The 24,653-nt window shown below is 45.0% G+C and overlaps 1 protein-coding gene across 8 annotated transcripts in view; it reads right to left on the reverse strand.

Moving 5' to 3' along the window:
• The window catches only part of ADGRA1 (adhesion G protein-coupled receptor A1), a 1,508,265-nt gene that overhangs the window by 1,151,936 nt on the left and 331,676 nt on the right, over positions 1–24,653 (reverse strand). For all 8 annotated transcript variants that reach the window (XR_011024437.1, XR_011024435.1, XR_011024438.1 and 5 more), the window contains one exon: positions 22,645–22,716. Coding sequence is in view for 2 of the 8 variants with exons in the window: in XM_068257544.1 (XP_068113645.1) it covers positions 22,645–22,716 (72 nt within the window). In the remaining 6 variants the exon portion in view is untranslated. The remainder of the gene's footprint in view (positions 1–22,644; positions 22,717–24,653) is intronic.

A 24,653-nucleotide genomic window follows, 5' to 3' on the forward strand; every position in this document is an offset into this window, starting at 1 on the left:
ATAATGTTATCTTGTGCTTACTTAATTGTATCAAGTGAGGAATGTGACACATTCTCAGACTTTGCAGAAGCTCCTGGACACAGACAGACACTCAAAGCATTTCTGCCTTCAATACATAATGAATAAAACCAGTTATGAATAAAATGCAACGTCAGCTCTCAAAGTAAAAAACTGTACTTTTGGGAACTTGTAATTTCTAAATGAATAGTACTTATGCACAAATGCAAATATGATAACCGTATTGCATAAAAAAGGTAGGAAAACATGTTTTTATTGATTATTATGTCAGGGTTGTATACCACTTTAACTCTTCCAAATGGCATAGATGTTTGTCTGTCTCATTGTTTCTCAATCTACATTCAAGTGTAAAGGTGCCCATTTATCTAGCAATGTATGGGCAGATTGACCAAGAGACAGATCTCTCTCTGACTGACTTATCAGAGAGAGATGTGTTGCCTGCCCATACACCACGGACTGAAAGCAGCATGAAATCTATCTGAAATCAGCCTAGTGATGCTGCCTCTGCCCACTGCCTGGCTGCCCCGAAAGTTAAAAGTCCCCCTTCACTGTGCTGTGTAAGTTCTCACTTGCTGTTCCTGATATGAAGGCTAACTTGGAACATTTTAATCTATTACTCCTCCTTGGAGAAAGCAGAGGAAAAAATTGAACCTTCTATCTGACATGTGGACTTCATTTATTTACTGCACCAGGTGCAAGATAATTACTTCCTGGGAAACTTCACCTAAAGTCCCAGGGACGTAAATAGTCATCTTCTGCTGCGGGCGGCCACCACTTGCACTCGAGCGTGGCACTTGGAAATCTTAGATCTGAGTTCCCGAGTCAATGATCACCGGCATCAATGAAATGCCCGCAATGATTTGTAACTTAGGAAGTAACATGCTCACGCATTACTTCCTGTTTGCGTACTTATAGTGCGCTAGTAGGAAATAATGCGCGAGGACATCTCGTGGCCAAAAAGTAAAATTACACCTACATACATTTATTTTATTAAAAAGACCCACACTTACATTTAAAATTAACTCCTTCCCTCCCACACACTCCCATAGTACCCAAATACATTATTTTGCATAAACAAAATGACAATTAAAATACATAAATTGTTGCCTTAGGGACTGAACTTTTTTAATATGTATGTCAAGAGGTTATATGGCTGTTATTTTTTTTTTTTAATGTATGGGCTTTTAATTTGTGATGGACACAACTCTGAAAAAAATGCACATTTACAAATAAAATATTGGCGCCATACATTATACTAGGGAAATATTTTAAACATTGCAATAACTGGGACAAATGTGGGTTTTATTTACAGTAGAATGTTTTATTTTAAAACTATAAGGGCTGAACACTGATAAAAAAATTTTTTTGTAATTTTATTCCCAATAAAATGCGTTTAGTATAAAATAATTCTTAGCATAATGTACCTCCCAAAGAATGCCTAATTGGTGGCCAAAAAAACAAGATATAGATCATTTTGTTCTGATTAGTAGTGATTACGTTATTGGTGAAAGAAAGGTAGGAGCGCTGACAGGTGAAAATTGCTGTGGTCCATAAGGGGGAAAACCCCCTCAGTGTCAAATGGTTAAAGAATAAATGAAAATCATCATGTATAACTGGTACACTGTACTGTACAGCATGCAGTAAGTACATGATTTATATGGTCTCATGTTTATATGGAACTCAGATGTCACATTTTGTGCAGTAGTTTACTGAGTACAATAAATCATTCTCTTCAGTGGGAGAATAAATAAATTCCATACAAATACAGTTTTGGCCGGAATTTGAACCAAGGTCTTCAGAAATGCAGGACAAGATTTCTAACCATTAAGCCACTCTACCACAGAAGCAGCATACGGATGGGGTCAGAAAGCAAAGCAATTGACTAAGGCACTATTAAACTAGGTGCAGACCACACTGGAAAAAATATTCGATGAAGTGACCACCCATTAGGCAGTTACGGATACCTGAAGCGGAGAAAAAAAAATGACCGGTATAATGAATTGTATGTGTAGTATGAATAAGGAATAGAACATTAGTTCTTATTCTTGCTTTAGAGAACGAAAGAAGAAGAAACTAGTAGGGAAAAAAAAGTTACGCAGCTATTTTTCTTTGGGCCCTACTTGGGGTATGAAGGTCAATGGTATGTTTTTTGTCTGTTTATTGGCGGGATGGGAAAATACAGGGGGAGGCTGGGTAGTATGAGTTGATAGTATGTGGTAGTGGTAGTATGAGTATTGGTTAATTATATATAACATTAACATTAGAACCTAAATGTGTTAGCTGTATTTCTTTATAATTGTCATTTATCTTTCTATTTTTGGGGCTCCTTATTGTGATGATATAGAGGGTGGGCCATTTATATGGATACACCTTAATAAAATGGGAATGGTTGGTGATATTAACTTCCTGTTTGTGGCACATTAGTATGTGTGAGGGGGAAAACTTTCCCATTTTATTAAAGTGTATCCATATAAATGGCCCACCCTGCATAATAAAGAATTCTCAAACTATGATCCAACAGTACCTGACATAAGGAGTCGAGCTCAAGCATTCCTTAAAACTAGTCAGGCTATAACCCAGAAAGGGGCTACGTTTTAAAGAGGAAAAAAAGATATGGAATAAAAACAGAAAAAAAGTAATTTTTATTTTCAGTTATATAGCTTTTTTGGTACTTGTGACAGAATGATGCAATGCTATAAAAAAAAGCGGTACTTATCCGTTAGCCGGGCGCATCCGGCAGGTGGCGCTGTTGTAGCGAATTTCGATGCGCAGTTGTATCTAATTCCATTCATAGTTACTATGGTAACAGGTGGCCGCAGGTGGCGCTAATTACATTGTTGATACGCAACGTAACGATACAGTGTGTTAATGGCAACGAATATACATTGTATTTGAAGTGGCCGGAATTAAAATGAAGGCGGCGGCAATGTAACACATGAAGCCGCCGCCTTCGTCTGTTCTTCTTCTCCCCCTTTGCCCTCTCGCTTCTATACAACACTGCCAGCTGGGGAGGGACACGCGTGTCCCCCCACAGTCGTTCGTCACAAGGAAACAAGCAGGCTTCCCTGCCGCGACGAACGACTCTGGGGGGACACGCGTGTCCCCGCAGGCTGGCAGCATTGTATACAAGCGAGAGGGCAAAGGGGGAGAAGAAGAAGAACAGACGAAGGCGGCGGCTTCATGTGTTACATTGCCGCCGCCTTCATTTTAATTCCGGCCACTTCAAATACAATGTATATTCGTTGACATTAACACACTGTATCGTTACGTATCAACAATGAAATTAGCGCCACCTGCGGCGCTTCCATTCACACAGTACTACGTTCAGTAACTATGAATGGAATTAGATACAACAGCGCATCGAAATTCGCTACAACAGCGCCACCTGCCGGATGCGCCCGGCTAACGGATAAGTACCGCTTTTTTTTATAGCATTGCATCATTCTGTCACAGTTGCAGTTTTAAAAGCAATCTGTCTTTTAAGTAAACTTGAACTCTTGCACAGGACAGAAAGAAAACAGAGTAATGCACCCCACATGTATTTAGAGAGTTAAGCCTGTCTAATTCTCCCTCATCTGTGACTAATCTCAAGTGGATAATAATGCAATTGACAACAAAATGCAAACAAGTAAGCACAATCGTTGTCGTTGACACTATGAATGGGCCCTCCTCTACATTACATATGACTAACTCTTTCCCCGCTTTATCTATAACGCTGAAGTTTGCAAGCTTTTTCCAGCCTTGTGGCATCATTTTAATATAATTATTAATTTACACCAACAGGTGCACTACAATGAGCTTTTCAATTTCCTAAAAGACTGCTCAAGTGAAACTTGCTTTTTCCTGTAATGTAATTTCTTCATTATGAATTTTCATTTGCATCTGGCATTTTATTTCGCAGGTATGTTTTTCTTCTATTATTTTAAGAACAAGAAGCCTTGCTGGTAAAGCAATCAAAAGATTAATTCAAAAAATGTACATATTAATTTGAAATTTCATCTCCAATGTCTACATAAAGCACAGTAAATTGCATTCAATTAGGGATAATGAAATATGACAAGCGTGATAAGAAAAATAGTTATTTGTATACAAAAATGAAAAGAAAAAAAAAACCACAAATAGTACACAGAAAATTGAAAACTTCTGTGGTGAGGGTGATATGGAGGCTGCTATATTTATTCACTGGAGGCTCTCTGGCCTGTCCAGGCCACTATGCGTGTCCAGATTACCACTGGAACACTCATTTTATCCTGAGGAAGTGGGTGGTATGCCTATGAAATACGTTTTCAACTTACTAAGTTTTATAGCTTTACTGGAATTTTTTTTCTTCAGGAGTTAAGTTCAAAGCGTATTTGCCTTTTTAAATTGTTTTTAATTTATTGGTACCTCCTACTTCAGGAGGTCCCATAACGACCCATGGCAGAACATTAACCTCCTTGCCGGTCTAAAAAATCCGGCAAGGAGGCAGCGCCGCACATTTTTTTAATTTTTTTTTTTTAAATCATGTAGCGAGCCAAAGGCTCGCTACATGATAGCCGCTAAGCGGCGGCATCCCCCCACCCACTCCGATCGCCTTCGGCGATCAGAGTATGCAGGGAATCCCGTTGAGAATGGGATTTCCTGCAGGGCTTCCCCGGTCGCCATGGCGACGGGGTGGGATGACGTCACCGACGTCATGGACGTCGGGACGTCATAGGGAATCCCGATCCGCCCCTCAACGCTGCCTGGCACTGATTGGCCAGGCAGCGCAGGGCTCTGGGGCGGGGGGGAGCGACTCGGCGCGGCGGATTGCGGCGGATCGGCGGCGAGCGGCGGCGATCGGAAGTTACAAGCAGCTAGCAAAGTGCTAGCTGCTTGTAACAAAAAAAAAATTATGCAAATCGGCCCAGCGGGGCCTGAGATATCCTCCTGCGCAGGTTACCCCGAGCTGAGCTCGGGATAACCGGCAAGGAGGTTAAAGCGAACCTAAACTCTTGCAAAGCAGATAAGGAAAACACATACTGTATATAATTGCTGACAGATTCACTGTGTGTGTTTAGAGAGATCAGCCTGTATAATTAGCTGATATCAGCAAGTAATCAGCAGGTGTAAATCTGTGTTGTCACCTGCGCCACGTTGTGCCTTTGTTCTGTGCTACTATGTAAAACCTGAAGGTTAACCCTTTCTGTGCTCCCAGGAATTCCATAATGTAAAACACTGCGAGTTTATTGTAGGATTTCGTTAACCACTTACTGCACCTTGTGCATTATACCTACGGCGTGGGAAAAGTCATGTGAAGTCCCAGGGACATAGGTAGTTGTCTACTGTGGAGGATGGCCATTGTGTGCTTCCTTGCGGTTACTCATCACCACCCGTTACAGGGGAGATCGATAAAATGGGAACGATGTTTGCTTTCATTGATCTAAGTTCCCGTGTCAATAATCGCCAGCATCAATGAGACGCCTGCGTTAATTGTAACTAAGGAAGTAATACGTCCACTCATTACTTCCTGTTCTCGTACGCTAATAGCAAATATTGCGCCAGGACATCTTGTGCCCAAATAGTAAAATTACACCTACATACTTTTTTTTTTTTTTTTAATAAAAAAAGACCTACACTTACATTTAAAATTAACCCCTAACCTCCCATACTTTCCCATAGTACCCAAATAATTTTTTTATGTAAAAAAGACAGCTTCTGGCTACCTCCCTCCCAAATAGACAGAAGATCCCTCTCCCCCCCCCCCCACACACACACACACCAGGTAAGCCTCTTCCTCCCCCCTCACTTTCAGGTAGCCAGAATCTTCGTCAAGAGAAGCAGCTGCGGTCGGGTTCTGGTCATGAGGAACCTAGCCACTACTGGTGCTGCTGCCACTAGCTTCAAGTTCCTCACACTGGGTAGAGGGTTCCTGATCGAAATAATCAACAACTCTGTTCGCCTGCTGCTCAAAATTTTCCTGTGTGCGTACACAGGGAAGACATCTCTGATCAGGGCAGAACACTTCCTGCTGCTGGTGCCACCCTCAACCTGATTACGTACTTGATGTGGTCCACCAACACCCCCATCACATTTTCTTTTAGGAGTGGCAGGAAATTGCTGCTGCTCTCACTCCATTGTTTTGGGGCCAAAAACTTTATTGGGGAAGGGGTGCGAGCAACAGAACCAAAGTAAAATAAATCCACCTAACTTGAAATTAAAAAAAAAAAAAAAAACAGATAAGAAAATAAGAAGGTGAAATAAAGAAAATAAATAAAAAACAACATAAAGAAAACAAAAAAAAAATGAACTTCGAAAAAAAAACAAAAAAACTTGCACTACACTCAGTTAATCAATCACCTTTCTCACTCTGTCAAACACTAAGCATGCGGCCTGGCTGGCTCTGTCTAACCCTCTCTCCACACAGCAACTACTAGGTACACTACACTACAATCTATCACTCAAACAATCTACTGTCACTCTCTCACAAATACACCTAGCTACTACTACTAATAGCTCACACTCAATCTAATGCTCTCTCACAGTCTTTAAAAAGACTTGCTTTATATACAGTCTTTAAAAAGACTATTGTTTTATGTTATAAGAACTAATATGGGTCTGTCTCTCCTCTCTCCAACACCAGACTGAAACCCACAAGCTTCGTGACTGTCACACCTCTCTTATATACAAAATGGGTGCGCTGATGATAGGTAGCTAGGAGCTGGTTGCTAACGTAGGAGTGGTTGGTTTTTGTTAAGAATCTAATTGGTGCAGAAATTCCATTTTTAATGCAGAAATCAGCATGTTTTAAGCTTCTGTGATGGGTCTATCCCTTCCGATCCTTTTGATTGGCTAATGCAGCTTTTACACGCTTCTGATTAAATTCCGACAGAATTCCGCATGGAAATTCCGCTATTTCCGATTAGCGCTATAGCTTTTCCATTCTGGCTCACCGGAACGGAATTGCCAATTTCCGACCGGAATCGCGGAAATCTCAATTCCGCGGAATCCAACAAGCAACCCTAGTGGTAATCCCGAGCTCCCAAGCTACCAGACAAATCTCTGGTTACCTACACTGAATGGTCACTCTCTGGCTACCTAAATGAACTCACCCTGTTCTCCATTCTGCTCCTCCGCTGCTTCTAATTGCCCTCTGGCACCCTCTTCTGGGTCGCCAAAGTTGGGCATCACTGCGCCTGTGCTGGCCCAGGCTGCGCATGTCCTATAGCATGCGGCCAGGAGCTCTCTGCGCATGCGGTCCTGAGGATGTTGTGCGCAGAGCGATCCTGGATGCAGTCGCACTCTGTCGGACGTGCACAGCCTTGGCCAGTGCAGGTGCAGTAATGCACAACTTCGGCGACCCAGAAGGGAGACCGTGCACTGACAGTCCATGGGATCCATTGCAGTAAGTGGACCACACTTCTGTGCAGCCAGAGATAATCCTGGGCCATGCTGATGCATTCCCCCATATAGCCTATGGGGTAACCATCTGCCCCGGGCTACAGAAGGACCCCAGTGGGCTACAGCCCTTGTGTCCCACTGTTAATCACCACCCCTCAGTTCCTGTACACAGCCCTGTGGCTGGCAGAAACATGGGGATCACCATTGGGCTGTAGTAGACCAATGGGAATCTTCAGCAACAGGGAGAATTCTCATTTGTTCATGGTGGACCAATTAAAATTATCCCTGTTGCTAGAGATAATTAGTCTATTTCTTCCTATAAAGAGCCCCTTTCTCCTGCCAGCCTCTGGGCCTAATACAATGGGACCGACTGGTGGGGGGACACATGAGCAGTGATTGTTTCAGAGAGGCAGACTCTAATATGCTTACTGTGTCCATTTTGCATCCACTGAAGTGGGAAACGAGCCTAACGGTCCTCTTTAAAGAGTCTGAAGCCTAAAAAATTACCTGTTTTTAATAGGCAGACCTCTTCAGCATTAATGCCATAGCTGAAAGGCCGCATTCCCGTGGCAAAACGAGGCCTTAATCACCCCAAAATCCCTGGGGCAAGTTACGACGTGATTGAAGTATCTCCACCTCTACTCGCATCAATCCCCGTGGATCTCCGCCTCCTACCGCCCCTCTCAGTCTTCTTTCACTGAGAGTGGCGGAGATCCGCAGAGATTGATGTGGCTGGAGGCAGAGATACAGCTCAAAGCTCTGTTTCCTACCCCCCCCCCCCCAAAGGGTTTTGGGGTGATTAAGGCCTTGTTCTGCTGCGGGAATGCAGCGTTTAAGTAATGCCATTAATGCTAAAGAGGGTTGCCTATTAAAAACAGGTACATTTTTAGGATTCAGACTCTTTTAAGGCATATATATGACCAGATCTGTATCTTTTTGTTGCTGTATATGTTTTATTATCTCGGGTTTCTCTTGGCAGATTTGGCTAAATCTGGCCGAAATAGCTTGGAATAGGGGACAAGGATTTCATTTTAGCCCCATTGGATGTGAGCAGTAATAGGTATACTATGCATACCGTCTCTTTATAACTCATGTGTAAACATCAGGTCTCAGCTGTTCCATATCCAGGTCACATAAATAACAGCAAAAAACGATACTATCCAGGCTTCCATACATCTGTCGGTTTTTATATCTAGGCAGTACTCAACCTATTTCTTAAGGTTCCCCAAAAACATTTCAAGAGCTTATAAAATGATAGGTTATCTGCTGAAATTTACTAAAAGCACTCAGATGATGGTTTCGAAATTGTAATCACTTCAACCTGTTTTTATAATAGAGCGGTAAATGAAAAATTCTATTGATACTTAGGCATGGTCTGCAATAAAAAAAAGTGTTCCAGGAGATAACAAAATAAACCAGTGTAAAATGCCTTTTGATAGCCAGTGAATGAAGAGCTTGAAAGCTTCCCAAGGATAGCTGTTATCACAACAAACGAATACATAATATATCTTACGACTGGTTATTGGACAATTAACATAGATTAGTGATCTGACCAATATCTCTAAACTGTTCATTGCAGGTTTCTCTTATGCTGGGTACACACGGTGTGTTCCCGCACTCGATGCCCCGCTCGATTCCCGGCCGCTCGAATTATTTCCGAGCACGTTTCGATGATTGTTAGGTCGATTCTCATGTAAAGTATGCCAAATCGACCTAAAGATCCATCGAAACACGAATCAGACACGACGGAAATAATCGAGCGGCCGAGAATCGACTGGAATCGAGTGGGGAATCGAGTGCGTGAACGCACCGTGTGTACCCAGCATTACATTCAATGAAACTATGGGCTCAATTCACCAACACCTATTGTTTGGTAAAAATTTCATGCAAGGTGAACTGACTCAATTTCAGCATCAGAAACAATTCCTATATGTACAGTGCATCTGGAAAGTATTCACAACGCATCACTTTTTCCACATTTTATGTGAAAGCTTTATTCCTAAATGGATTAAATAAATTTTTTCCTCCAAATTCTACACACAACATAATAACAATGGAAAAAAAGTCTGAGGTCTTGGCAAATTAAAAAAAAAAAAAACTGAGAAAGCACTTGTACATAAGTATTCAGAGCCTTTGCCATGAAGCTGAAAATTGAACTCTGGTGCATCCAGTTTCCCCTGATCGGTCTCAGTGAGGTCCCAATGTGCCACCTGTGATACATTTCAGAATGTAATAATAATGCTGACATTTGTATAGTGTTTTTTTCCAGTGGTGTGCTCGGTAGGCCACCCTGCAGGGGTCATTGGGCAAGACTCCCTATTGAATAGATAACGGTCTCTAGCCGGGATTAAAAGTCTGGTTTCCTATGGCGAAAAATGACATCTTTAACCAGTACACTGACACAGGGTGAGGAAAAGTTTATTTAAGATTTTGTCAAACAATGACTAAAAAAGTTAAGTGATATATTAAAAATATAATCAATTTTCTAACACTCTTTTCAATACAATTCCTCTTTAAGTGCATATATGAGCTATTGTGTCTGCCAAAGTGCCAATATCATTGCTACTGGCCCCACAATTTTGCAGACACACGAACATTGTACAGCTACAATGCCTACTGTTACCTAAGCTGGAAGGCAGAGGCTTATTTTCTGCCACTTCTGCCTTCATAATATCAACACTCTTCCCTTTAGGAACTTAGAAAAAATGGGCCATGTGTGTAGTCTCTCCGTCCTATAGTAACAAACTGGAGAATCCGGCGCTTTCAAATATTAAATTCCACAAGTCCCACTCAACCGGGAATAATGCACCGTTGTGGTGAAAATGTTCACAAAGTGTTCGGGACTCGTCGCCTAAACGTTCCCATTCAAGTGAATGGGAGCATTTAGCATCGCACGGTTACCGGCAATTAGTTGATTGTGCAACCTCGGCTTTCCAAACCCGATTTAACACGTCATTTCAGTTGGCCCTATAAGCCACATGTGACATCTAGGGTCGCCTAGCCACCGCAGCTTCATGTCCCCTTGCGGGGATGACAAACGTCGATCGGGACGGGAAGCAAATGATCACGTACCGCCGCCCCCGAACGAGACGTCACAGGACGATGTGGCTTCCGGCTGCCTTGACTGCCGCCAAGCATCCGTGTGAACCAGCCCTACAGAGTGCGTCTGTAGTTGACAAACTGCATGCGTACTATGTACTTACTGACAACTGCTTGGTTTATTTGCATGCAATAAAAATTTTGCGCAGTCTGCACTATTGCGGCGTTCCTTCTCTGCCCCCGTATCCAGGAAGTTCTCAGACAGAGCCTAGGAACGCAGGTGGTCTGACATCACTGCCGGCTAGTGTGGAAGAAAAAGACAAAGACAAAAGACAAACACTTATATCGCGCTTTTCTCCTGGTGGACTCAAAGCTCCAGAGCTGCAGCCACTAGGGCGTGCTCTATAGGCAGTAGCAGTGTTAGGGAGACTTGCCTAAGGTCTCCTACTGAATAGGGGCTGGCTTACTGAACAGGCAGAGCCAAGATTCGAACCCTGGTCTCCTGTGTCAGAGGCAGAGCCCTTAATCATTACACTATCCAGCCACCAGACAGATGCAGTGCTTTCCGCACAAGATGATTTTGAATGTGGTTTGCAGCTGCTGACACCAGAGATCCTTGCCACACAGTGAGAGTGGGACTGGACCATCACTTAGGAGGTGACATTCTAACTTTGTACACTGGATGCAGGTACTGTCATTTACATTTTCCTGGATTATTCCTGGTTGAGTGGGACTTGTGGAATTGAATATTTTAAAGCCCCGGGTTCTCCAGTTTGTTACTATTGACTTCCACAATAGGGCTTGAGGACTGGCCCTGAATCTTAACCCAGGTTGCTTCTTTGTCCATTGGTGCACCACTGATCTGTTTTTAATCACCACCTCTCCCTCCTATAGGTGGATTCAGCATCAGGTAAGACACTGAGGAAATGCCGGAAGAGCTCAGTAGGGATGGACCTCCAACATGTTAAAATACCTCTCAACAAGTGCTGATTAGGTGGGGCTGTGCAATGATCGTCACACAAGTGATGTATCATAGGATATAGGGAGGGAGACTCACTAAATCGAAGTAAAAGGTGTAAATGTCAAAAACTGGCATACACAAAGTAAGAAACAGCTGAGCACATGCGTGACATGTGGCCTGAATGTCAGTATGGTAATTCACTACCTGAATCCTGGCCAACAGCAATAATGCAGCGCACACCTTCCAAATAGATGAATCATCCCTCAGCCTCTTGTCCCCCATGCAAGCTGGTATTCTTCAGGGAACTCGGGGTCAACTAATGTGGGGCTTTGCCCCCCCCCCCCCCAGTAATATCAGCCCAGATAAACCATAATATTGGGGTGCATTACGCAGAAAGGGCAACAAAGCCTCACTTTCTCTACAGACCACTCATAGACAAGAAGATCATCTCCACCTCAGAGCTCAGGAGGGATAACTATGCATGCGACGATAAGCTTGGGTGGGTGGACTAATGCTGGAATCTGGGAACCTGTTTATTAAAATGGGAACTGCCAGATGTCATCCTTATCCCAAGTAAATATGTATAAGGGGTTATATATTAGAATCCGTTAATGGTAAATCTGTTGTTTTTAAGAGCTGCTATGCAGTGGCCTAACTATAGCAGGGAGGAGGCCCGGAAGGTGGTGCTGTTCATTATTATGCAGACCACCTACTTCTGGTCCTGGCGTCTCTTCCACCTCCTGGTTAGTTTGCAGGTGCTATGCCCTGCTTTCAGCCAGCCAATCACTATGGGGTTTCAGTCTCTGCATGGTGATTGGCTGGTCATGGCACTAGCAAACTAACCAGGAAGTGGAAGAGATGCCAGCACTGGGAGCCGGTAATGTATAGCAATTCTCATTGTGATCATTCTCTGTTCCCAACAGCCAAATGGAGCAATTACAAAGCAACTTGTGCAAACACGAGCGATTGCATTTGCTAGTGGAAGAGGTCAGCAGTGCTAGTCCTTTGATTCAGCAGCATATATGTGTCTCTGGCATAAAAGGAGATGGATATTGGCTTTCAGTTCCATTAGTTCAGCTATTATTTAAGTATCTCAGCATGAAATGGTAAACAAGGACTATTACATTTAAGTGGTCAAGATTTTGAATTTCTTTTTTGACAGTTATTACAAACTTGAAATAAATGGCTTCAATGAATAGTTATCTAATGATAATATAAATAAGCCTGCACTGCGATTTGTGTCACAGCTGTCCTCCACTTTAAAAGAAAAAAGGAGTTCATGGTGGTCTGGGGAATAGTAAATTGTAATACCTATAGATCAACAGATTTAGCACGGACACTTGTTACGCCCCCAGCATTTCAGAAGCAGGAACAGAATGTGCTCTACAAACAATTAAGCATGAATGACTGTTCAGTCTACTGTTTAATGCTTGGAGAACATATAAACAGCTTCGGCACATGTACGCTGTGAATTTACAATAGCAATAATCTCTACAAATACACAGTCATGCTAGTTGCCTCTCAGAGTGCTCTCTTGATGAAACAATAGACGTGAGAGATCTGGAGCCAAAAATGCCCAAAAGTGCTCAATTTAGGCAAATTCTAATATTTTATTAATAAATGAGTACCAGAGGATTCAATAAGGAGGTGCGAGGAAGGATTTGCGGACATATTGACTTGGTGTAATTCATTGGTTCTTGGCAATGACATCCTGGCACCTATTGATCTTGGTGCAGAACTGTAAGCACCATCTTGGCAAATGCCAATGCAAATTTCTACCCTCTCCTACATTAAACCTTTAAATAGTACATAAAAAGCCACTATTATGAAAAATAGCGAAATTTAAAATACATGAAAACACATAAAAAATGCATTTCTCCTGGAGTAAAATGAGCCATACATTATTTTTCTCCTACGGTGCTGTCACTTAAAGAAGGCAGTAGAAATTTGACAGGCTTTGGACTAGCCTATCTCCTCAATGGGGATTTTCTTTACTTTCAAAAGCACTCAGTAAAACGCAATTGCTCAGTCCAATCGCCAGAATAGTGTGCAAACAGGTGGTGGTGGTGGTGGTGGGGGGGGGGGGGGGGTCAGGGTGCTTTTGTAAAGAATAAAGAAAATACTGAAAATCTCCCATGAAGAGATGGACCAGTCAAAAACCTATCGGTTCTGTCAGAGTTCTACTACCTACCGTAAGGGACAGCAACATAGGCGAAAAGTAATTTATCGCTCATTTTACTCTGGAAGAAACATACTACTTAGTTGTATGTGTTGATATGCATTTTAAATTTCACGTCACGTGTGAAGGCAGCCTTATTGAAAGTACACTCAAGAGATAATTGGATGTGCAATAGCAATGGTATATAAAACTTTCCTGGTGTCACATATTCTTATTTTCAATTTAAGGGTTATATCTTCACAGCAGTCATGTCAATGTGAAGTGAAATCTGGTTCATTCAATTTTAACTGAATGAAATAATTAGCTTTTTGAGCCAAGTAGTTTGAAAATGGAGCAAATAAATCCCAAGGTGGAATTTCATTGGTCCATTTTCAAGCTGCACACATTTGCATACAACATTTGCATAACCTTGTATGAATTCAGATTTGCATTTCATTGACCATCTCTAACCATAACCTATACAACAATAACCATAACAAACATAACCTATTATAAGAAGGGAAAATAGGTATTTTCAAATTAACCAGTATGCTTCAGCTTAACAAGGAGCAGCAATGAGGTCTAAGCACTGGCGTAACAATAGGGCCTGCAGCCCCTGCTCCCGCGGGGGGGCCCTGGGGCACGCTCAGGGCCGTTTTGTGGGGGCTGAAGGGGTGGCAGCATGAGGGGAAAGCCTTGGCCACAGTCGGCGGGGAGAGGGGAAGTCCCCCCCTCTCCCTCACCTTGGGACTCTCCCCTCTGCGCTCCCCTCCAGCTTAGGTACCAGTGTGGGCAGTGGGCAGCGGCGGGCAGATACATACCTTCCGTGCGTTCCACCGCATATTCCTCGCTCTACCGTCTGTTGTCACTTTCGGAACTGACGTCACTTCCGGAAGGGACGTCAGACGCTAGAGCGAGGAGTATGCGGTGGAACGCACGGAAGGTATGTATCTGCCCGCCGCCCACACTGTAACTTAAGCTGGAGGGGAGCGCAGAGGGGAGAGCCCCGAGGTAAGGGAGGGGGGGGGGGAACTTCCCCTCTCCCCGCCGACTGTGGCCAAGGCTTTCACCTCATGCTGCCACCCCTCCAGCCCCCACAAAATGGCCGCGAGGGGGGGCCCGCTCTGAAATTCTGCAGGGGGGCCCGGTGGGGGCTAGTTACACCCCTGGGTCTAAGGGCTACTGTTCCTACTATGTATCAAAGTACACAGGAAAAACAAACTTATCTGTGCACTGGAACAGAATATTATATAGCACTAGTGGGAACAGAATATCAAATAGCACTAGTGGGAACAGAATATCAAATAGCACTAGTGGGGAAAAAAAGATCAAATAGCACTAGTGGGAACAGGAGATCAAATAGCACTAGTAGGAACAGAATACAACAGATTACACAATCATGAAAATGTCCTTACGATTGGTATGCACTCCAAAAACTAAAAGACCAGCAGCTTTGTATTTGATGTGTAGAACAGAACAAATATATTAACTAAATAAGTTTCACTTTATGACAAAAGGCACTGGTGGTGTGCATATAATAAAGGATCTTGTTAAAAAGGGCGCCAGTATTAAACTTATTAAGTAAAATGGGTGCCAATATAGGACGTAAATTATCATTTATAATACGGATATTCTACTATCCCCCATTGTAACCTCTATTTTTATGTTTACTAAAATCAAGACCAGTTAAAATGATAAAATATTGTTTACTTTACTTTTACTTTATTGTACTACTTTATTCATATACTGTAGTAAAATATGTTTTATACTTGATGATAATTTACTATAACCTAACCTCTCACTACTCTCACACAGAACCCTCCTTTGGTGGTGCCTAACCCTATGAGCACCCCCCCCCCCCACCGTGGTGGTGCCTTACCCTAACATCCCCCGGTCGTGCTTACTCTAACATCCCCCTGGTGGTACCTAGTGTTGGGCGAACAGTGTTCGCCACTGTTCGGGTTCTGCAGAACATCACCCTGTTCGGGTGATGGTGTTCGGCCAAACTAAGAGCGCATGGCCGAACGTTACCCGAACGTTCGGCTAGCGCTGTGATTGGCCGAACGGGTCACGTGGTTCGGACCCGAACGCGCTCTGATTGGCCGAACGGGTCACGTGGTTCGGGTAAATAAATACCCGATCCACGTCATTTCTCCGCCATTTGTCTGTGGGTTTAGCTTTGGGTAGGCAGGCAGGGTAGTTCTCTCTCCAGCCAGGCTAGCCAGGGTCCCCCGGTCATTGTGTTGCTGCTGGGAATAGTAGTACACCGCTCAGCCACACTATATAGCATTGTGTTTACTGCCACTCTGTGTGTCTGCTGGGAACAGTAGTACACCGCTCACCCTGTATAGCATTGTGCTCTGTGTCGCTGCTGGGAATAGTAGTACACCGCTCAGCCACACTATATAGCATTGTGTTTACTGCCACTCTGTGTGTCTGCTGGGAACAGTAGTACACCGCTCACCCTGTATAGCATTGTGCTCTGTGTCGCTGCTGGGAATAGTAGTACACCGCTCAGCCACACTATATAGCATTGTGTTTACTGCCACTCTGTGTGTCTGCTGGGAACAGTAGTACACCGCTCACCCTGTATAGCATTGTGCTCTGTGTCGCTGCTGGGAATAGTAGTACACCGCTCAGCCACACTATATAGCATTGTGTTTACTGCCACTCTGTGTGTCTGCTGGGAACAGTAGTACACCGCTCACCCTGTATAGCATTGTGCTCTGTGTCGCTGCTGGGAATAGTAGTGCACCACTCAGCCACACTATATAGCATTGTGTTTACTGCCACTCTGTGTCGCTGCTGGGAACAGTAGTTCACCACTCACCCTGTATAGCATTGTGCTCTGTGTCGCTGCTGGGAATAGTAGTACACCGCTCAGCCACACTATATAGCATTGTGTTTACTGCCACTCTGTGTCGCTGCTGGGAACAGTAGTACACCACTCACCCTGTATAGCATTGTGCTCTGTGTCGCTGCTGGGAATAGTAGTACACCGCTCAGCCACACTATATAGCATTGTGTTTACTGCCACTCTGTGTGTCTGCTGGGAACAGTAGTACACCGCTCACCCTGTATAGCATTGTGCTCTGTGTCGCTGCTGGGAATAGTAGTACACCGCTCAGCCACACTATATAGCATTGTGTTTACTGCCACTCTGTGTGTCTGCTGGGAACAGTAGTACACCGCTCACCCTGTATAGCATTGTGCTCTGTGTCGCTGCTGGGAATAGTAGTACACCGCTCAGCCACACTATATAGCATTGTGTTTACTGCCACTCTGTGTGTCTGCTGGGAACAGTAGTACACCGCTCACCCTGTATAGCATTGTGCTCTGTGTCGCTGCTGGGAATAGTAGTACACCGCTCAGCCACACTATATAGCATTGTGTTTACTGCCACTCTGTGTCTCTGCTGGGAACAGTAGTACACCGCTCACCCTGTATAGCATTGTGATCTGTGTAGCTGCTGGGAATAGTAGTACACCGCTCAGCCACACTATATAGCATTGTGTTTACTGCCACTCTGTGTCTCTGCTGGGAACAGTAGTACACCGCTCACCCTGTATAGCATTGTGCTCTGTGTTGCTGCTGGGAATAGTAGTACACCGCTCAGCCACACTATAAAGCATTGTGTTTACTGCCACTCTGTGTGTCTGCTGGGAACAGTAGTACACCGCTCACCCTGTATAGCATTGTGCTCTGTGTCACTGCTGGGAATAGTAGTACACCGCTCACCCGCCACTGTATAGCATTTCTGTACTGCCACTGTACTGCTGCCAGTCAGCGTGTACTTTTACGGATAAGTGAAATGAAGAAGAAATCCTGTGAAAGAGGGAGGGGCAAGGGAAGAGGTGTTCCCCCTGACGGTTCACGTACAGGCCACAGTGGAGCACCGAAGAAAACCCATCCAATACCGCCCATGTTGTCCAGGAAATCAAATCTCACAAATCCAAAAGAACAGGACCAGATAATTAATTGGATGACCTCTCAAGCGTCCAGCAGTGGGTTAAGCAGCACCAGCACATCACGCACGAGGTCCGAGTCCTCAGCCAGTTACAAGGAGCCAGTGGGCACAAAGCAGACACAACCGGCAGCGACACCACGCACACAACTGCCAAATAACCAGTCCGAAGAATTTCCTCAGGACACAATGGGGTATTCGCAGGAGCTATTCCCAGCCCAACAAACTTCCACCTTTCAAAGGTCAATGGAACTGCCAGAAATTTTGTGCCCGGATTCACAACCATTGACTGTGGGAAATGCACCGCGCACTGAAATGCAAGGCGAGTCCGAGGAGGACTCGGAAACCCAAATCCCAGAGCAAGTTGGGCAGGAGGGGTTTCAATTGCAGGAGGTCGGCCGAGAAGATCTTGAAGACGACATTGGAGTGTGCTGCGCAGAGGTTGTTGTGGGGAGCTCTACTCCACAGCGGCGGCCCACAATCACATATGACGAGTTTGAGGAGATGGAAGAGGAGGAGGAGGGTATGGACAATTTTGACAGAGACCCAGATTTTGTATGTGAAGGAGAACATCGCCGTCGTAGCAGCAGCACAGATGAGTCTGTTGAAGAACTCACTGCTGCACGAGTTCGACTTGTGCCACAAGGTAGGCGGCGCGAAATTTCAGGCACCACAAGCGTGGAAGTTCAAGTGAGACAAAAAAGAGGCGCAAACAGAAATCGCCAGCAAGGCAGGTGCTCCAAAGTCTGGCCTTTCTTTGAAGACTGCACTGAGGATGGTATCATGGTGATTTGCAAGGTGTGCAAGACCCGCCTGAGCAGGGGGAAACATATTAACAACCTCTCCACCACCAGCATGACCCGCCACATGGTATCCAAACATCCCACTCTGTGGGCGCCAGGACAGGGTACCAGCAGCAACACTGCCTCCCTTGGGGTCACCAGACTCACCACCAGACCCTCCTCAGCAGCAGCAGTAGCCCAGCCATTGCGTGGTTCACAACAACATTCACAAACATCAGACGACGCTGACACTGTCACTTTCCGGAATAGTGCTCTTGAGGTCTCCCAGTCATCAAACACAACAACCAACAGCCGTTCAGTGTGCAGCCCTATGGTTCAGTTGTCTGTCTCGGAGATGCTTGAGCGCAAGAGGAAATTGCCAGCAAATGACCCCCGGGCCATGGCAGTAACAGCCAGCATAGCCAAGCTTCTGGCCTGCGAAATGCTGCCATATCGAGTGGTGGAGACAAACAGCTTCAAGGGCATGATGTCAGTGGCCATCCCACGTTACGTGGTTCCCAGCCGCTACCACTTTGCATGCTCTGCAGTGCCTGAGTTGCATGAGCACGTGGTCAGCAAAATAACCCGAAGCTTGAAGAATGCCGTTGCCTGCAAGGTTCACCTCACCACTGACACCTGGACGAGTGCGTTCGGCCAGGGTCGATACATCTCCCTTACCGCGCACTGGGTGAACCTTGTGGAGCCTGGCAGCGATTCCTCACCTGCTACGGCGTGGGTGTTGCCCACGCCGCAAACAGCTGCACCGCCGTCCCTCCCACTGGATAACAACAGCAGCACCTACCTCTCTGACTCCTTCTCCTCCAACGCATCTCAAAGCTGTACCTCATCCGGAAACGCTAACCCAGCAGCAGTAGGATCGTGGAAGCAGTGCAGCACAGCTGTTGGCATGCGTCAGCAAGCGCTGCTGAAGCTGATCTGCCTTGGGGATATGCAGCACACAGGGGAGTAAATTTGGAGGGGAATAAAGGAACAGACGGATTTGTGGCTGGCACCGCTGGACCTGAAACCGGGCATGGTTGTGTGTGATAATGGGAGTAATCTCATTCGCGCTTTAAGGTTGGCTAAGCTGACACACATCCCTTGCCTGGCGCACGTGATGAACCTAGTAGTTCAGCGGTTCCTGAGGACATACCCAGGCGTGGCCGATCTTCTGTTGAAGGTGCGACGAGTGGCCAAACATTGTAGAAATTCCAGTACTGCTTCGGGGGCACTCGCCAAGATGCAGGAGCGCTTCAATCTCCCCCACCATCGCTTGCTGTGTGATGTCCCTACTCCCTACGCGCTGGAATTCTACACTGCACATGCTAGCCCGCTTTTGCGTGCAGAAGAGTGCAGTGGTCCAGTACATGACGGCGCAGTACTGAGGCGCATCCGGACAGCTGCCAAGCTTCTGTGGATCAGATTGGGCCAACATGTTGGACCTCTGCCAAGTCCTCCAAAATTTTGAGCAATCCATGTTGCTTGTGAGCAGTGACAACTCTTCAGTCAGCATTACCATACCACTGCTGTGTTTACTGAAGAAGTCAATGCTGAAAATCAAGGAAACAGCTGTCATGATGCAACTGGGGGAATCTGAAGGAGAAAACGATCAGCGTGATGGTACCAACATCAGGCCATCTGCCTCAGGAAACGCTGGCCCCAGCAGCTATGATGAAGAAGAGGAGGAGGAACAGCTGGAGTTGGAGCAGGAATTTCATGCCACCACTGACGAGGGCCAGAGCGGTGCACGTTGGACTTCCACAATTCAGCGCGAATGGTAAGCAGAAGCAGACCAGGAAGAAGGTGGCGACTATGATGCATCACAACAACTATCACAACGCTCACAAGAGGATGATGAGGATTCTGGCAGGACTCTGGCACACATGGCTCAATTCATGCTAGACTGCATTGAACGCGACCCACGCATTGTGCGCATTCTGGACAACACCAATTACTGGGTTTATACCCTTCTGGATCCATGGTACAAACACAATGTTCCAAAACTGCTTGAAGAAAGAGTCAGACAGGTCAAAATGGAAGAATACCAGCAGGCCCTTGTGGAGACTTTAGAGAGGAGATTGACATCCTCCCCCTCCTCTAGCCAGTTGTACGCTGACAGACTGACTTCCGCAAACCCAGGACGACCAGGAGGGCAGCAAACAACACAAGCCGCAGCTAGTGCCCAAAAGGGAATGGTATCGGCAGTGTCCTTGGAGTGGGAAAATTTTCTGACTCCCATGCAGCAGCCCACAGAACAGCAAGCGTGCAGATCCACCTCCAACACCGATCGCCTGGAGAAGATGGTCAAGGATTACATGTCAGATGGCGTAGCTGTGTTGAACAATCCATCCGCACCCTTCAACTATTGGGTATCGAAGCTAGACACCTGGCACGAACTGGCAATGTACGCAATAGAGGTGCTGGCCTGCCCGGCAGCCAGCGTTATGTCGGAACGCTGTTTCAGTGCTTCGTCACAGATCGGCGTATCCGCCTCTCCACAGAAAATGCAGACCGTCTGACTCAAATTAAAATGAATCAATCCTGGATTGAAAAAGACTATGCAACACTCCTGGACCCCAACCAAGTAACATGAACAATGACCATCTGTGATGGGTTAGCGTTGCCGGTCCCTGTTTATGGAACCTCTTATCTTTATTACATTTATGACTGCATGGCGGCAAAAAGCATGCTATCCGCACGCTTTTTGTCCTCATGCAAGGCCTGGGTTGTTGTGTCTCAAAACGTGGCCTTCTCCTCCTGCGCCTCCTCCTGTTCCATCACGTGTGCTGCTGCTGGGTTAGCGTTGCCGGTCCCTGTTTATGGAACCTCTTATCTTTATTACATCTATGACTGCATGGCGGCAAAATGCGTGCTATCCGCACACTTCTTGTCCTCATGCAAGGCCTGGGTTGTTGTGTCTGAAAGCGTGGCCTTCTCCTCCTGCGCCTCCTCCTGTTCCATTACGTGTGCTGCTGCTGGGTTAGCGTTTCCGGTCCCTGTTTATGGAACCTCTTATCTTTATTACATTTATGACTGCATGGCGGCAAAAAGCATGCTATCCGCACGCTTCTTGTCCTCATGCAAGGCCTGGGTTGTTGTGTCTGAAAGCGTGGCCTCCTCTTCCTGCGCCTTCTTCTGTTCCATCACGTGTGCTGCTGCTGGGTTAGCGTTGCCGGTCCCTGTTTATGAAACCTCTTATCTTTATTGCATTTATGACTGCATGGCGGCAAAATGCATGCTACCTGTGCAAAGAAAACAGACATTTCCCGCATTTTAAAGACAGTTTTCCCTTTGAAACTTTAAAATTGATTATCTCAAAAACTATAAGCTCTTTTTGCTAATTTTTTTTCCTCTTGTACCCAAGTGGTACTCTTGTACCACTCCCAAGGTGCACATACCCTGTAAATTTGGGGTATGTAGCATGTAAGGAGGCTTTACAAAGCACGAAAGTTCGGTTCCCCATTGACTTCCATTATGTTCGGAGTTTGGGTCGAACACCCGAACATCGCGGCCATGTTCGGCGAACGTTCGCGAACCCGAACATCCAGGTGTTCGCCCAACACTAGTGGTACCTAACTGTAATTGCCTGTTATGTTTGTTATGTTTGTGCAATTTAAATAAGTATATGTTTGTTTATGGTTTTATTTAACAGAATAAAAAGTATAATTGGGATCAAAACATCAAAATAAAATTAAATTTTGTTTTCAGTGGGGTCTGAGGACACATTTCCATTTAGCATTTAACCTCCTTGGCGGTTATCCCGAGCTAGGGTTGGGGCGGAAAACAGCAGCTAAGAGCGGTGAGCCCGACCTCTGCTCGGGGTAGCCGCCGGAGGCTGAATGCAGAGCAATGCACGCAGCGGGAGCGTTTCTACATACCTCCTGGGGATCCCGACGTCGGCTGGCATTCTTCTCCCTCTCCTGCGGGGCTCTGCTTCCTGCTGGTGAGATCGTGTCATGACGACAGCCGGCAATTTCACTTTAGAGTTGCAGCGCCACCCGGAGGATGGAGGCCTAACTGCAGCGCTGGAGCCAGGGAGGTGAGTGATTGCTGGGCTGCTGCAGATCTCCCTGGCAGCAAGATTTTTTCCAGGTTTTAGGGTCTGAAAGGGTGCAAAAAAATTGCACCACTTTTAGACCCTAAAATCCGGAAAGAATCAGAACGCCAAAGGGGGTTAACATGCTGTAAGGAGAAGGAATGATTGTACAACATCCACACATGCCTCAAAATCACTGTAATAGTTTACACCCAGTGCCAGAAGCTGATCTACTGTTATTGCTTGGTGACATATTGCTGCTCCCTGTGGTAAAAATGTCGATGTGAACACAATCTACAAAGTAATTCAAACAGAATTAATACTTACAGACGCCTCAGTTCAGAAAGTCCATAAAAGGCCCCCGGCTCAATGGTGCTAATCAAGTTATTCCTCAGATCTCTGGAGACAGAAATGTAGACACAGCAATTAATTATCAGGCATGCAGCCTATTGTAAATGAACAACAAGCAAAGCATCAAGTGACATTCGCTTCGGTTAACCATTAAATATGAAAAGCGGAATAAATAACGGTGATGATTCAGAATTGATGGGGCAGTCATACCGTTCCACCAAACTTCACCAAGCCTTCTGAAAGAGAGTCAGTCACACAGAGGCATTAATAATAATCGGAATATTTCTTTCTGAAAGGTTTCAACTGTGAATTGTTACTCTTCTGGAATACAAGACTACCTTATGATTGAATTGTATTGTTTTCAAAGCTTTTTTCACATCAGCCCCCTGTGAGACAGAGAATGTGGCAGAGTCTGTCTATGTTACTGCTGGACTTTTAAGTATTGATTTTCTCAATTCCATTCATTTTTTTCTCCTACGTGATATATACCTCAATAAAATGCCTTTAAAGCAGGATTGTCAGCCACAAAATCAAATTCCATTTACCCACTGCTCTGCGTTTATTACGCAGCCTGCAACCTAACTCTGCATTGCAAGCATTCCAATCTAATCATAAATGTTTCTGCTGTAATAAATGTTATCTCAGTCAGCCTGGCTCTATTTGGTACATTGCCAACGAGAAGGAAGCTTTTCATCTTCTCTCCCACATTCCTGCTCCTTACTGATTGCTGAGGGCAGTTCAGTGTGAATACGAGGCTGAGAAGGGAGAAGCTGCTGAAATACAATGTATGCTGTGCTCACATGTGTTTACAAAGCAAGCTAGATGTGACCGTGCAGTTTCTAGGAATAAAAGAAAAAAAAAATAATAAAAAGAGTAATGGAGGAAACAACTTCAGGATTGGCTTCAGTCAGAAGAAGTAAAATGGAAAATGCCAAGAATTATGTTATCTTTATTTACTACCTACATAGAAGTCAGTGAAATCAAAATGTGGACAGTACAATACATGTGTTATGTAAGTAGAACAAGTATTTGATATATGTTTTTTCCCCCTGGGATAGTATGGCTGTCCCTGCTGCAATAAGCCCCAGAAAGCAGGAAAATACTATTTTTTACAGTATCACCTACTTTTTCAATTGCAGTATGATGAAAAGTTATTTCAATAAGAAGATGAAAAAATGATCTGATTAATAGATTGGTAGGTAGATAAGATAGTTTCATTCCTAATAGGTATATAGGTAGGTACATAAATAGGTAGATAAGATAGTTTCATTTCATGTGTGATAAATAGATAAATAGATAGATAGATAGATAGATAGATAGATAGATAGATAGATAGATAGATAGATAGATAGGACTGGTGGTGCAGTAGAATCCCTTTACAATAAACTCCAAGGGACCAGCAAGCAAGCACAGACTGTGTTAGGGGACAAGTGAGCTGTTGACCGTGACACTAAGTGGTTAGTGTGGTCTCCCCTGGGGTGCCGAGTCTAAGTGGTTATGGGTCTTCACCAGAGCACACCGCAAGGGCCGCTAAGCCTACTGAGCAATCAACATATTTGCTGCTGTTACGCTCGGTGGTATATTCTCCCCGGTCAGCACATAATGCGGATCCTGACGTGAAGGACACACACACACACACACACACACAAGCACAAGGAACCAGGATATCCCCAGTTTAGTGGAGGAGAGGACTAACTCCAATAGGAGATTGTGGTGCACAGAGCAGGCGTAGATCCGAACAGCCACAAACAATACTTTCACTTTAGTGGCTCAGCGCAAGGTAGCGCTGAGCGCATTAATCAGAACTCAGAAGATCAGGACAGGTAGACAGAATGAATGCTTGCTTAACTAGTCACTGCTTTAGTGACAGCAAGCATCCATAACAAGACAGACTGGAATAAGGCAGCCAATGTGATTGCAGCGATGGCGTGTCTCACAAGGACAGGACAGAATAGTCAGGAAATAGCAGAGTCAAGGCAGGCAGA

Source organism: Hyperolius riggenbachi, chromosome 10, assembly GCF_040937935.1.
Source record: "Hyperolius riggenbachi isolate aHypRig1 chromosome 10, aHypRig1.pri, whole genome shotgun sequence".
Lineage (NCBI taxonomy): Eukaryota > Metazoa > Chordata > Amphibia > Anura > Hyperoliidae > Hyperolius > Hyperolius riggenbachi.